The 12,175-nt window shown below is 38.9% G+C and overlaps 4 protein-coding genes across 7 annotated transcripts; 1 reads left to right on the top strand and 3 right to left on the bottom strand.

Annotated features, from left to right (window-relative positions):
- The first annotated feature begins 792 nt into the window (after nucleotides 1–792).
- Nucleotides 793–2,804, top strand: LOC105287660 (5'-AMP-activated protein kinase subunit beta-2). 3 transcript variants are annotated; one of them, XM_011353337.3, is made up of 5 exons: nucleotides 793–1,081; nucleotides 1,484–1,696; nucleotides 1,757–2,032; nucleotides 2,109–2,339; nucleotides 2,441–2,804. In XM_011353337.3, exons 2-5 carry the CDS (start codon nucleotides 1,499–1,501, stop codon nucleotides 2,585–2,587), a joined length of 852 nt encoding a protein of 283 aa, XP_011351639.1. In that variant the 5' UTR covers nucleotides 793–1,081; nucleotides 1,484–1,498; the 3' UTR covers nucleotides 2,588–2,804. The 3 variants fall into 3 exon arrangements, with proteins under 3 accessions (XP_011351639.1, XP_011351640.1, XP_011351641.1); XM_011353338.3 differs by lacking the exon at nucleotides 793–1,081 and adding an exon at nucleotides 1,100–1,161; XM_011353339.2 differs by lacking the exon at nucleotides 793–1,081 and adding an exon at nucleotides 1,156–1,174.
- On the bottom strand, nucleotides 2,728–5,862 carry LOC105287659 (pancreatic triacylglycerol lipase). The gene is made up of 5 exons (XM_026969511.1): nucleotides 5,606–5,862; nucleotides 5,139–5,287; nucleotides 4,834–5,010; nucleotides 4,474–4,749; nucleotides 2,728–3,149 (listed from the first exon to the last, which is right to left on the bottom strand). Exons 1-5 carry the CDS (start codon nucleotides 5,836–5,838, stop codon nucleotides 2,911–2,913), a joined length of 1,074 nt encoding a protein of 357 aa, XP_026825312.1. The 5' UTR covers nucleotides 5,839–5,862; the 3' UTR covers nucleotides 2,728–2,910.
- Nucleotides 5,863–6,379: 517 nt separating this feature from the next.
- LOC105287658 (F-box only protein 22) lies at nucleotides 6,380–8,380 on the bottom strand. Its single transcript, XM_011353332.3, has 5 exons — nucleotides 7,996–8,380; nucleotides 7,536–7,699; nucleotides 7,133–7,457; nucleotides 6,621–7,000; nucleotides 6,380–6,550 (listed from the first exon to the last, which is right to left on the bottom strand). The coding sequence occupies exons 1-5, from the start codon at nucleotides 8,175–8,177 to the stop codon at nucleotides 6,441–6,443; spliced, it is 1,161 nt and encodes a 386-aa protein (XP_011351634.1). The 5' UTR covers nucleotides 8,178–8,380; the 3' UTR covers nucleotides 6,380–6,440.
- A 221-nt stretch (nucleotides 8,381–8,601) lies between these two features.
- Nucleotides 8,602–12,162, bottom strand: LOC105287661. Of its 2 annotated transcripts, XM_011353341.3 has the most exons (6): nucleotides 11,999–12,162; nucleotides 11,658–11,925; nucleotides 11,151–11,490; nucleotides 10,230–11,012; nucleotides 9,034–10,133; nucleotides 8,602–8,902 (listed from the first exon to the last, which is right to left on the bottom strand). In XM_011353341.3, the coding sequence occupies exons 2-6, from the start codon at nucleotides 11,687–11,689 to the stop codon at nucleotides 8,764–8,766; spliced, it is 2,394 nt and encodes a 797-aa protein (XP_011351643.1). In that variant the 5' UTR covers nucleotides 11,690–11,925; nucleotides 11,999–12,162; the 3' UTR covers nucleotides 8,602–8,763. The 2 variants fall into 2 exon arrangements, with proteins under 2 accessions (XP_011351643.1, XP_026825311.1); XM_026969510.1 differs by having other exon boundaries at nucleotides 11,151–11,485; nucleotides 11,658–12,162.
- Nucleotides 12,163–12,175: the final 13 nt, after the last annotated feature.

Here is a 12,175-nt window from a genome sequence, read left to right as displayed (position 1 = left end):
TGCTTTAGAACGTTGAAAATAAGGTATAATTTTACGAATTTTTTTGGAGAAACTATACAGCGGATCATTATAAAACTTTGATGCATTTATTAGTACATGTTTAAAGATAAAAAAATTATTTTTTGATTTGAATATATCGCCTGTAGAGGTCGTCCTGGAGGCATCTTAGTGCAGCCGGCATTGTAAATTGGTGAGCATTCTCCTGCCTCCAAATTTCATCCAAACTGAAAAATTGAAATATTTTCTTGTTATTTATGAATTCCCATCGTCGATGAACCTTTAATATTCATAAAAACATTAAGTTAAACAATTATTTTTGCATGAAAAAGTTCAAAAACTTTGCCTAAAAATCGTACTTTTGTGTTCTAAGCTCCACCACTTTGACACTTTTCAATTTTTTTCTTCTCTCTTTGGTTCATCGACGATGGGAATTCATAAATAACGAGAACATATTTCAATTTTTCAGTTTAGACGAAATTCGGAGGCAGGAGAATGCTCACCAATTTGCAATGCCGGCGACGCGGCTGCACTAAGATTTCTCCAGGACGACCTCTACAAGCGATACATTCAAATAAAAAAATAATTTTTTTTATCTTTAAACATGTACTAATAAATGCATCAAAGTTTTATAATGATCCGCTGTATAGTTTCTCCAAAAACAATTCGTAAAATATACCTTATTTTCAGCGTTCTACAGCAGGCTCCCCCCTTAACGAGAGCTACGCGCGATTTGTATCGCGCCGCGTCTCGACGTCACGCCACCGGCGTGATATTATCATTATCTTGCCACTGACAAGATAACATCAAAGATAGTTTCGTTGAGTTTTGCCTCCAAGCAGAAAAGTTTGTTATCATTGACACTGTGCAGTGCTGTGCAGTTAACTGTGTGCAATCACAAACAAAATGTTTTATTCTGTGCTTCGTGCATGGCCTTCGGGACGATTTAAATGTTTGTAGGAACGAAGGAGCGTGTAGAAGTGCGAAGTTTCATCGATTCAACTTTAATACCACTAAAGAAAGTTTGCGTCTCCGATTTGTTGTCGGCGCATAACATATCGAACGGCATCAGAGATCATTGCGAGTAAGGTCGCTTTGTAGATTACTCGTTGTGTGTGAGATTGTTCAGTAAATTCATCGTCACATGCTTTTACAAACGCAGACGTATTAAATAATTGTATATTTCTGTTCTTTTGTATGCTCATTTCTGATTATTATTAATCCTTTCACGTATATATAGAAGAACGTAATATCGTTGTTAACTAACCTATAAAGCAGTTTTTCATGTTTTATGCTAAATAAAAATCAAATTCGAAGATCAAATTGAAAACACACTGAATATTTTTTATTTTAACCTCATAGAAATCTCGTTATGTCACTGTGTAATGTGTGTGTGATGTATTGTGTAATGATATTCATTGTAAATATATGAAGTCTGGAATTATTTGCTGAAGATGTGACACCAGATATATTTGTACCTGTTTAGTTCTTGGCTGTAACAATGGGTAATGCAGGAAGCAATCAGCCCGTTAGTCATCATCATGGTAGTTCAGTGAGGGATAGGGAGCATCGACATAGCAAAGATCATCCTCCACCCTCGCCAGGGAAGGAAGGCCAAGCATTTGTATTCGACAAAAAACCCAGTCAGAAACTTGTCTTTCAGTCTTCCCACGAGGAAGAAGAATCATATTTTACAAAGGTACAATTAAAGCACTGTATTATAAATATCATGTTATATTACATAAATATGTGTCAACAGAATAGTCAACAAGATGGAGAAGATTTTGGATCGCAGCGACCAAGGTCCAACACTGTCTCCGAAGGAACAAAAGTCACTGATAGTAAGGTGCTACCGACTGTCTTCAAGTGGGAAGGAGGAGGAAAGCAAGTGTTCATTAGCGGGACATTTACTGGGTGGAAGACGTTGCCAATGGTGAAGAGCCACGGTGATTTTGTTACAATAATTGACCTGCCAGAGGGAGAGCATCAGTACAAATTTTTCGTTGATGGTGAATGGAGACATGATCCTGGACTGGTAAGATGTTAATTTTGATGTGAATTTAATAATGTACGCAGCATGTAAAATGCAAAAATTTATATTTATATTACAGAAAATTGTGGACAATGGCATGGGCTCCAAGAACAATTTAGTGTCTGTAAGGAAATCCGACTTTGAGGTATTCCAGGCTCTCGCAAAGGACAGCGAAGGTGTTACCAACAGTGCGCAGACAGAATATGGGCAAGAAATCCCGCCGCATAAGCCTTGGGAGAAGGTAGCTGGACCGCCTATATTGCCACCGCATTTACTGCAAGTAATTCTTAACAAGGACACACCGCTTTCCGTAAGTTGAAAGAGGCTATATTGGTGGAAGCTGTAAATACCTCAGGCAAAGTTCAGCGAAACATTTTCCGCTACTGCGTATTCTTCTGCCTATTTTTACAGTGCGAACCTACTCTTCTACCTGAACCGAATCACGTTATGCTGAATCATCTTTATGCCCTAAGCATTAAGGACAGCGTCATGGTCCTGTCGGCCACACATCGTTATCGCAAAAAATATGTGACGACTTTGCTGTACAAACCAATCTAGATGTTAAGTATTGTTGGTGCTGCTCGTTTCTTAACTGTCGCGAATAAAGCAGGTGCTTGAAGAAGTAGCAGAAAATGCTGTGCAAAGCTTTACAAACTGTTTGGAGGCAGGGTAGAAGGTCGTAATATCTAAGAATATCCGTTTGTTGCTATGTTTATTATACCCCTCTCAGTCACGTGTAAAGAGCAATTACTATTTATTAAAGACAAATATTTTATATTTGTGATTTTTCCTGTCATCAGCAAAACGAGTTGCAAGATAACGTTTACTTTTAAAACACGTCCTGAAAAACTCTGTATTGTATTCGTATTATCATTTTTATTTCACACATTGTTATCGGTTACTTTCGGTATGTATGCGTAAGGTGGGTCCGATCTCGTTCTGAGGAAGAACAGGCCCTCAGCGGTCTGATCGACGTGCTCTCCCATGAGCACTACTTGCGATTTGGCACATTTGCCCGCCATGTACGAGTCCCAATTATCACACTTTGCGGCCAGCAGCCCGGTCTTCGAATTGATGCTCTCCGTGAAGTATTTGTACGACCGTCCATGACTGCAGGCCTCTGCAAATATTAGGAGTGTGATTTAGTTTTGAGGGTGTTGCAACAGATGACTGTAGTGTCAGTTTGTTCCAATAGCTGTTTCTGATAACTTGTTTCTTACAGTCTTGACATTATCCATGACATTTAGTAGCATTATAGCAATAGATGCAATAACAGTCGTGTTTATATCATCGTAAAAATGCAACTTCCGAAACAGCATTTTCGACATGCGTTGCTTTTGTTTTTTAATCAAAAGAAAACTGCGGCTGAGGGTTATAGAATTCTTGTGGAAACTTATGGTGATTCTGCCCCATCAATTAAGACGTGTGAATACTGGTTTAGACGCTTTAAAAGTGGTGATACCGATGTGAAGGACAAAGAACGCTCGGGACAACCAAGAAAGCTTGAAAATGCAGATTTGCAAGCATTATTGCACGAAAATCCAACACAATCCACTTCAGAACTTGCCAGAGCATTAAATGTTGATCGTACAACAGTTACTAAACATTTACATGAAATGGGAAAAATTCAGAAAGAAGGGAAATGGGTTCGACATGAATTATCGGAAAGTGCCATTGCGAACCGGTTGAACATTTGCATTTCGTTGATCGCCAGGCAAAAAAAGAAGTCTTTTGTCTCGGATTGTTACTGAGGATGAAAAGTGGATCTATTTTGATAATCCGAAACGCAGAAAATCATGGGTGGATCCAGGCGAACCATCAACATCCACTCCGAGACGCAATATTCACGGTTGAAAAGTAATGCTCTGTATTTGGTGGGATGAAGAAGGTATAGGCTGTTAAATCCGCATGAGACTGTCACGGCTGATCGTTATCGACACCAATTGTACAAGTTGAAGCAAGCATTGGACCAAAAACGACCAGCAATTGCGAGTAAACGACGGAAAGTGATTCTTCTTCGTGACAACGCTCGACCTCACGTTGCGTTATCAGTGAAACAAACACTATTAGAGCTTGAATGGCAAGTCTTCTCCGGACATTGCTCCATGCGATTATTATTTGTTCCGGTCGATGCAACACGCTTTAGAGGATACACACTTTCATAATTTCGAAGAAGTGCGAGAATCGTCGACGAATGGATCGACTGAAAAGAAGAGTGATTTTATCGTGGTGGAATCCATCTCTTGCCAGAAAGATGGGAAAAAGTTATAGAAAACGAAGGAAAATATTTTGATTAAGGTATTCATTCATTATCATATTTAAATACATGCGTTTTTGAGCAAAAAAAACCCTCAAAACTAAATCACACCCCTAATATATCGTGATAAGGACGACGTCCTTGTGATGATAGGAAGCTAGACTTGAACAGAGCGGAGATACTTTACCCATTATTTCGGGAGCGCAGCAACATCCGGGTTGAACTGCCGTACCGGCGTTTGGATAGAAGTCAACTTTTCCCAGCGGTTGAAGAAAGCCCAACACACCTCCACAGGAGTGTATGACATCGACGAATGCCGCGTCACTGGGATCCAGTCGAGTTTTCTCGGAGGAAAGCATATGAAATCCCGGCAGCGCTGGGTCCAAACCAGTAACTCGGCTCAACTTACCAGAAGTAGTCGCACTACCCGCGTTCCCAGCCACGTGTGCTCCAAGAGAATGACCTTGCAAATTGACAAAGTGACAAATACTGAAAGTGACAAAAGTGCTCTTATTAATCGCATTATTATATTGTACGCGCAACATACCGATAAAATGAACGTTCTCTGTTTTCAAATCAGTCTCTTTCACCAAAAAATCGATAAAATTGCCGGCATCATTTCCGACTCGAACGGTATTACGCATCGGTCCCAAATAAAACGTGCTTGCGGCCAAAGGCTCCCAATCCATGAGAATAACGTTATAATCGCCGTGAGTTAAGAAAGCTGTTTGAAATGACATAAATTATTCGGGAAACTTTATCTCTCATTTAATTTTAATAAACTAATTTTTCACGAGGTAGGAACGCTGTTTATATATGTATAAAAAATGTTTTATTTCATAAATATATCACCTTCTTTCATATTCAATAAATCGGAAGCCGAGGCACTCGATTTCCATCCGTGCGTTATAAATTTTGTTTTCCGTGTGGGTCTAAAATCAGAACTATCAAGACTCGCGGTATCATTTAGGGTCACTCGCGTGCCTTCTTTTGGACCAGATCTTAAAAGGATTAAAACGCATAATTAACGAATAATGCGGCGCAGTACTTCGTTGACACATTACTTAAAGAGATTTCAATTTTATAGGATATAGCTGAATGACTGTATACTTTGTACTGAATACACTTTGTTCTTTACATGTTTTTCAAGACATATGATAAATTGTATTTTCAAATTTTAATTATTAAATTATATATTATAGAAATGACACAACTCGTAAAATAAAGACGTGTGTTATTGCATGCGTTTCGTGATGCCTAACACTTAAGTATGTAATCCGAATGGTTGGCAAAGTATTATGCACATTGCAATGGAATACCGAGTATAGATTATGTAAGCTATTTCCGAGCCTTCTAACACGCTTCTTATTTCACTGTCTTGGAGCTTTAACACCGCTACTTGAGGCTGTCCGTTACCATCAGGCATGAATATCCAATCTTCTCCATAGCCGTCATATCTCTGGCGCAAACCGCTTTCCCATTGTTTCGAATGCGCAGGATAACACAGTACAACGAGCATGATGATTTCTTTCGACAATAGATTTAATAACATTTTAGCGGCGTTATAATACTTTTTAATTATAATTCCGTTATAAATATCAGGCGAATTCGTTCACAATTGCGAGCCGCATAAAGCTCGCACCAGAACTTTACTCACGAACAGCCGTGATAATTGTATTACTAGTACGACGAGGTGAAGACTCGTGTTTAAATCTTCGAGGTATCCGTGATAAGACACCGGCACCCTTTTATTTGACCTAGTTTTTACCCTCGTTTTATCTCGTACGTTGTATCGCGAGCGCGGAAGTACTATCAAGCAAGTTCCGCGATTATAATTACGTGCAGCAGGCTGCAAGTTCGTTCATTGAATTGAATGACGAGCATATCGCGCGCAATCGGCGCCAACTCAGCGTTACAAAACCGGCTGGTTAACCGATAACATTACAAGCGCTATGAAGCAAGCCAAGGATATCTTGGTTTATTTGCATTACTTCCTTGATATATGGCTGATCGCTCGTTCGGTATAATTGGCATCGTTTAAAATTCACATATATGTCAGAGAAGCAACGGAAAGACTACAAAATACGCGTGCATCATTATGAACATTATAATAATATATTATCACATAAATTTTACAACTTTGATCTTGAAACATTAACCATAGGTAAGTATCATAAAAACCGTAGAGAATTCATTATACCATACATCCTTACGACGACTATGCTTGTTTCTGCCACTGTTTCTTTGTTTATTTACAGAAGTTTCTGAAATAAAAAAAATATATAAGACTCGCGAAGGAGATTCTCGTCGAGGTGGGAGTCACGAGTAACTCACCTTCCTTTGCGTCATCGATGTCCATCGTGTTTTTCCCAAACTCGCCATCGCCGAAGCAGCCGACCAGAGGTACGTTAGGGAAAAGCGTTTTGAATATCGTTGATTCCACGTTTTCCTTCCCGTGCATGGCACTCCCGCGTGCCGTGCACACAAACATAAATCCTATGGAATGCTTCTTCAACTTGATCCGGTCCTTGAACGATTTTAATCTGTTCTCAATCACCTCCTTCGTATTGCACTTCACGTCGATGATCGTGGACCACGTTCGTATCGCACCAGAGATGAGAACGGCGATGCAATATGGCACTTGCCAGTCGGAATTGTGCACGTAACTGATATCCACCACGCCACCCCACACGGAACATATCTTGTCGTCGTGACTGGATAAATATGAAAAGATACCAGCATATGAGAAAATATCAAGTAATTGTTGCATACCATCTTGGAGAAATACACATATAATAATTTATTATAAACAAAATTGTTGCTTGGATTATATAAGCATAATTTACCTTTTCTTTAGAGCTGAAATCATGACGTTTGCTATTTCACGAGCCGAATCATTGCAAAAGAGCATTAAACACGTGGACGTCTCATGATTCACTTTGGGTACACGACTTATCATCTTGTTTAATTCTTCAACTGCAGCGTACCCTTTTCTGCTATTCAATTTTATCACTTGACACGTGTTAATACTCACATTTGGAATTTCTGGTAAAAATGTGCATACGACCTTTGGATACAGGCAATCTTCCATTTCCTCGTTATTTATAATAATTCCTGGGACATAAAGTATTACGATTTCGCAATCTGAAGGAACTGTTCTATCGATATGTCCTTGAAAAGAAGTAAAAAGAGATTGGTTTTAATAATTCCAACGTAGGAATAAATAAAAAGTAAAAATGTAATATATACCTTTTAAATTTTCAGGAATTCTAGGCATAAAAAGAATTCCTAAACGTGGTTTAATATATAAATCTCTGATTTGATGTTCAACTTGACTGCATTCAGAGTAATCTCCTATAAAACAGACGGGTCCTCTCGTGCAATGTTCGTTACTCGCAGCTTCTGACCAAGATCTGAAAAACATTATATGCACTTTTAAATCTTTACTACATTCACCTTAAATTATTTTTTAATATAATATACGCATGGTTCAAGGCATAATTTAAGCATTTGTTTTTTTGTTATATAATATTACTGTTAATAATTTATGTGCAAACTCTCAAAAGTAAGGAAACAACGAAAACACTCAGGGACTTATTTACAGGCAAAGTTACTCATGTTTACAAGCAACTCTTTCAAGTTTCTAGCAATTCCTTTATCTGTATTCAAGAAATGAAGGATCACGGATCCTGTCGAAAGGAAATCGTACCTGCAAACCATCGCGGCGTTGGATAAGTCTCGGCCGTTTAAATACTGAAAGAGCATTCTCAGGACATCATAGGTTAAGTAGACGTTCAAATCCAACGAGTTCTCACAGCTTTGCTCCGTGTTATTATCCTGAGATTTGACAGGATTTGCACTTCGCTTTCTCTTCCTCGTGGATCGCTCCATTCTCGTAATTCAAAGCGACCGCTTATTATGAATATCGCAGTAGAAAACAACACAAACACCGTTTAGAACGCACGTCGCAGCTGCATGACTGCACCGCAACACGCCGCTCACCCGCTTGGAAATGACCGTTCTCCATAGATCGAACAACGAGTCTCTTCCCTTAAGCTGAATTTTCATTTCCGTCTTGTCTTTTATTTTATTTTATTAATTTTCTTTTTACTGTGTTAAACTCTAACGTCATGTATATTATCTCTTATTCTCCCTCTCTTTCTCTCTCTTTAAGATATGATTATGGATCGAGGTCGATAGGAGAGACTACAGAATCCTCATTCGGGGAACCGTGAATTATAAACATACCAGGCGCTCACTTATTGATAATTTATCATTTTCTTCTCTTCTTTTTCTCAACGCAGAGGAAGAAGTATTTTTTATAAGCATGTAAAAATTTATTATGTAAAAGTTTTCGTCTTTAGATTTACAATCAATACAGACGTGATAATTTACAATCTTCAATTCAGTAAGCGGACGGATCCGCGCTGCGGATTTCATTCCAAACGGTCAATCAGCCGGAATACAATATAAACCATTACGTTACATTTGGCATCGTTATAATACCTGGCTGAATGTACGATATCGACATCGACACGTACGCTAATACTATCTGGCCCTTTGCATCCTGTTGCAGACGATTCAACTCGACCGGTTGAAGGAACGAGTTCTCTTTCCTAGAAAATTCAGGTCAAAATTCTTGAGTATCGCCAATGTGACAACTAATTGAATATAATAAATATGTTAATTCAATAATAACGTTCAAAAGCATATTTCTCTCACTGATAAAAGCTTTAAGATAAAATACCTTATTACTACTAGACTATACAACGGTTGGCCGGGATTTGCCTTTCTATAATGTTGAGTACAAGAGTACACGTTGTACGATATCTTGTACTTGCTCTTCTTCCTCCTGACTAGTCTCTCCGGCGCTGGTTTTATTATAGCGAGCTTGCTGAAGATCTCTGCCAGTGAGGAGGTGTTTTTTGGACCGAGCAGTGGATTTATGAGCTTCACGACTTCGTCGCATTCATCCTCGTTCTGATTATTGCTCTGGTAATCTTCATCGTCGATCGTAATGGTTTTCTCCTCGGACCACTTCCTCTTCAATTCCGTCCAGGAGGTAGCTCCGTGACGGGTCGTGAACGAGGGTCGATTAACAGCCTCACGGCTACTGCTTCGGTTCCTGCTAGCTTCGCTGTGTTGCCGTCTCGCGAAAGAATGCCCAGAGCTGTACGTCATTGCGTTCTCCGTCGTTCTCCGCTGACAGAAGCGTTGTTGCCACAGGAAGTTCTGATAAGGACTGGGCCGGAAGTGTTGATTCTCCGCGAAAAAGTGTCTCGCTCGATATCCGCCCATGAACGGTATCGCAAAATTATTCATCTGTATGGTAAGGCTTCGGCTCTGCTGAACGACGTTCCCGTGATTCCCGAACGCGACGAACAGATTGTGAAATACATTCTGCGTGATCCTGTTCTGCATGTAAAAGTCCGGGCAATTGTACGGAAATCTATACGCGTAAGGCAAGCCGACATTCGTCCCGTGCATCTGATAGAACGCCCGCGGCGAATCGCAGAAGGGTGAATGCGAGCGTTGTCTATGAAGCGAGTTGCCTTGACTGCTGATGGCAACAGGACTGCTAAACTTAGACGTATTCTGCCTGCCGTTGTTTCTGATATCCTTGCAACTCTGTCGCGCCCTTCTGTCGTTCTCCTGCATACGAGATATGCTTGCTCGGTTGTACTCGTAAACAGTCTTTCGAGGTCTTATATTATGCGGTATGTATCGCCTGGAAATTTTCTCCTTGATGTCCACTTGCAAGGCAACATTTGGTAGCGTGTTCAAGATATCCATTCTCGTCACCGGATGTGGTAATTCCTGAACCTCGTCATCGGATAAATCAATCACCTAAAGAAATTCGTCAGTTACGTATGCGTAACATTCACCAAATAATTTGTAATGTATGTAATTAATTATTAATAATTAATATTGGTAATGTTTTACCTCAAGCTTTGATTTTTTGTGCAACAACTCGTCTGGCATGTATGTCTTCCGTTTCTCGACACATCTGGTACTCTCACTCGTGGAACTGGAATCGATTATTGAAATCTCAGGGGGTGACACCTTATCGCTTCTTTTAGGTAACAACTTGACGTTGCGCTGGATGCGAGTGCCCGGCCATTTTGACGTTTTGACAGCTTCGCTGTTGGAATTGCACGCTGCATCTCTGAGGATTTTGATATTGCACAACAAGGTCTCATCAGAGATTATTTCAGGTTTAGAATTCCGATTTTTCTCTTCGCTATCTTTGTCGATTTCCATTGCGTTGCTTTCTGCCGTGTCGAAAGTGACTGGAATATTTATATTTTTCTGACTATCTACGCTATGCAAGAGATGATCTACCACGTCATGCACAACTTGTTCCACAGGTTCTTTCAGCAGAGTATCCTGGTGATTTTTTGTGTTAAGACTGATACAAGATTTGTCCAATCTTATCAAAGGTTCATTTGATTGCACCGTAGATTGTTGACTATGTAACTGATTATCGCACATTCTCAGTCCATTTTCGGGCTCGACAATAATTTTCCGTTTAGCAGAGGCAGACTCATCTGATCTACTGCCCTTTTCAAAATCTTCGTAAATGTAACGCTGTATACGATAGCCGTAGCGTGTTAACTGGCTATAAACTCGGTATTCTTCTAGAGTACAAACTGTATCATCAATCAAGATCTCGTAGGCTTGTTGAATTGAACATGGTACTCCATTCCAAATAAGTTCAAGACAATTCTGCAACACATCATTTTTAAATAAAATTTACTCTTATTTATTAACGTAAAGTAATAAGCATTTTGTTTAAATAATTTAAGTAATAAAGGAAATTTCTAAAACATATAACAATAATTATATAAAGTATGAAAGCCATACCGTTTCTAAAAGAAATAATGCCTCCTCCGCTAGCAAGTACAACGAACCATTTTTTTCCAGGCCAAAATTGCCCCAGTCCTGCCCAGATCTCTTGGTAACAAGCGCTTTCTTTTGCACTGGCATCCATTCCGCACTAGCTAATTCTGAGATTCTTTCAACTCTTTCAATGTTTAACAGATCTTTACGATTTTTAAGTTCCTTTTCAATCTGAACATCCTCCAGCCAAGAATGATTAGGTTCGAAATGCTTCTTTCCACTTTTGGGCAAAGTTTTCAAAGATTTTTCGCATTCCTCCAGTATGCAACTTTTTATACCTCTGCTACATAACAATTCTTCTGCTCTGTGCGTAAGAATTTGTCAATTTCGACTTGGATAATATGTTAAATTCTGATTACAGATGTTAAGTATATTTATTAAAAACATCTCAAATATATCTATTAATTGTAACGTGTTGAAAATAATGTTAAATAAAATAGTGAACAAAGTGCTAAATTATGCTGAACTTACGTTAATGTATTGCAAGCTAATTTTTTATCCATAGCGATAAATATACTTTTAACTTAAAAAAAGAACAATACTCTTTTGAATACATAAAATATCCACTGTACGTATATGTATCAAGACTCCTTTAGATTTCTTGACATTGTTCAAAAGCACATTATTCTCAAATAGTAAAAATCACGCCGGTGAATTGCAACATTAGGCTGGTTCACATCATACGATCATCGGACGTACCAATTGGCAACTGCTACACGTGTGGTTATGTGGCGATACTCTGTCAACATATAGATATTTCTGTTCAAAATTCTATTCAACACTGTTTTTCGCTCTCATTTTTCATATCTCACGTCGTAATTTTATACTGAGAAAAAGCTTGCATCCATAATTTGCTATTGAATAAATTATTTATAAAAAATCTTGGCTACTCCGTTGTTGAGTCGTACTACTCGTAAATAAAGCTGCGTTTGATAAATTGTTGAGTCATACTCCGATCGCATTTTTAATCGAAGATAGCGGAGGCACGG

This window comes from Ooceraea biroi, chromosome 5 (assembly GCF_003672135.1).
Source record: "Ooceraea biroi isolate clonal line C1 chromosome 5, Obir_v5.4, whole genome shotgun sequence".
Lineage (NCBI taxonomy): Eukaryota > Metazoa > Arthropoda > Insecta > Hymenoptera > Formicidae > Ooceraea > Ooceraea biroi.
The sequence above is the reverse complement of the archived record's forward strand: the minus strand, read 5'-3'. Positions and strand labels throughout refer to the sequence as shown.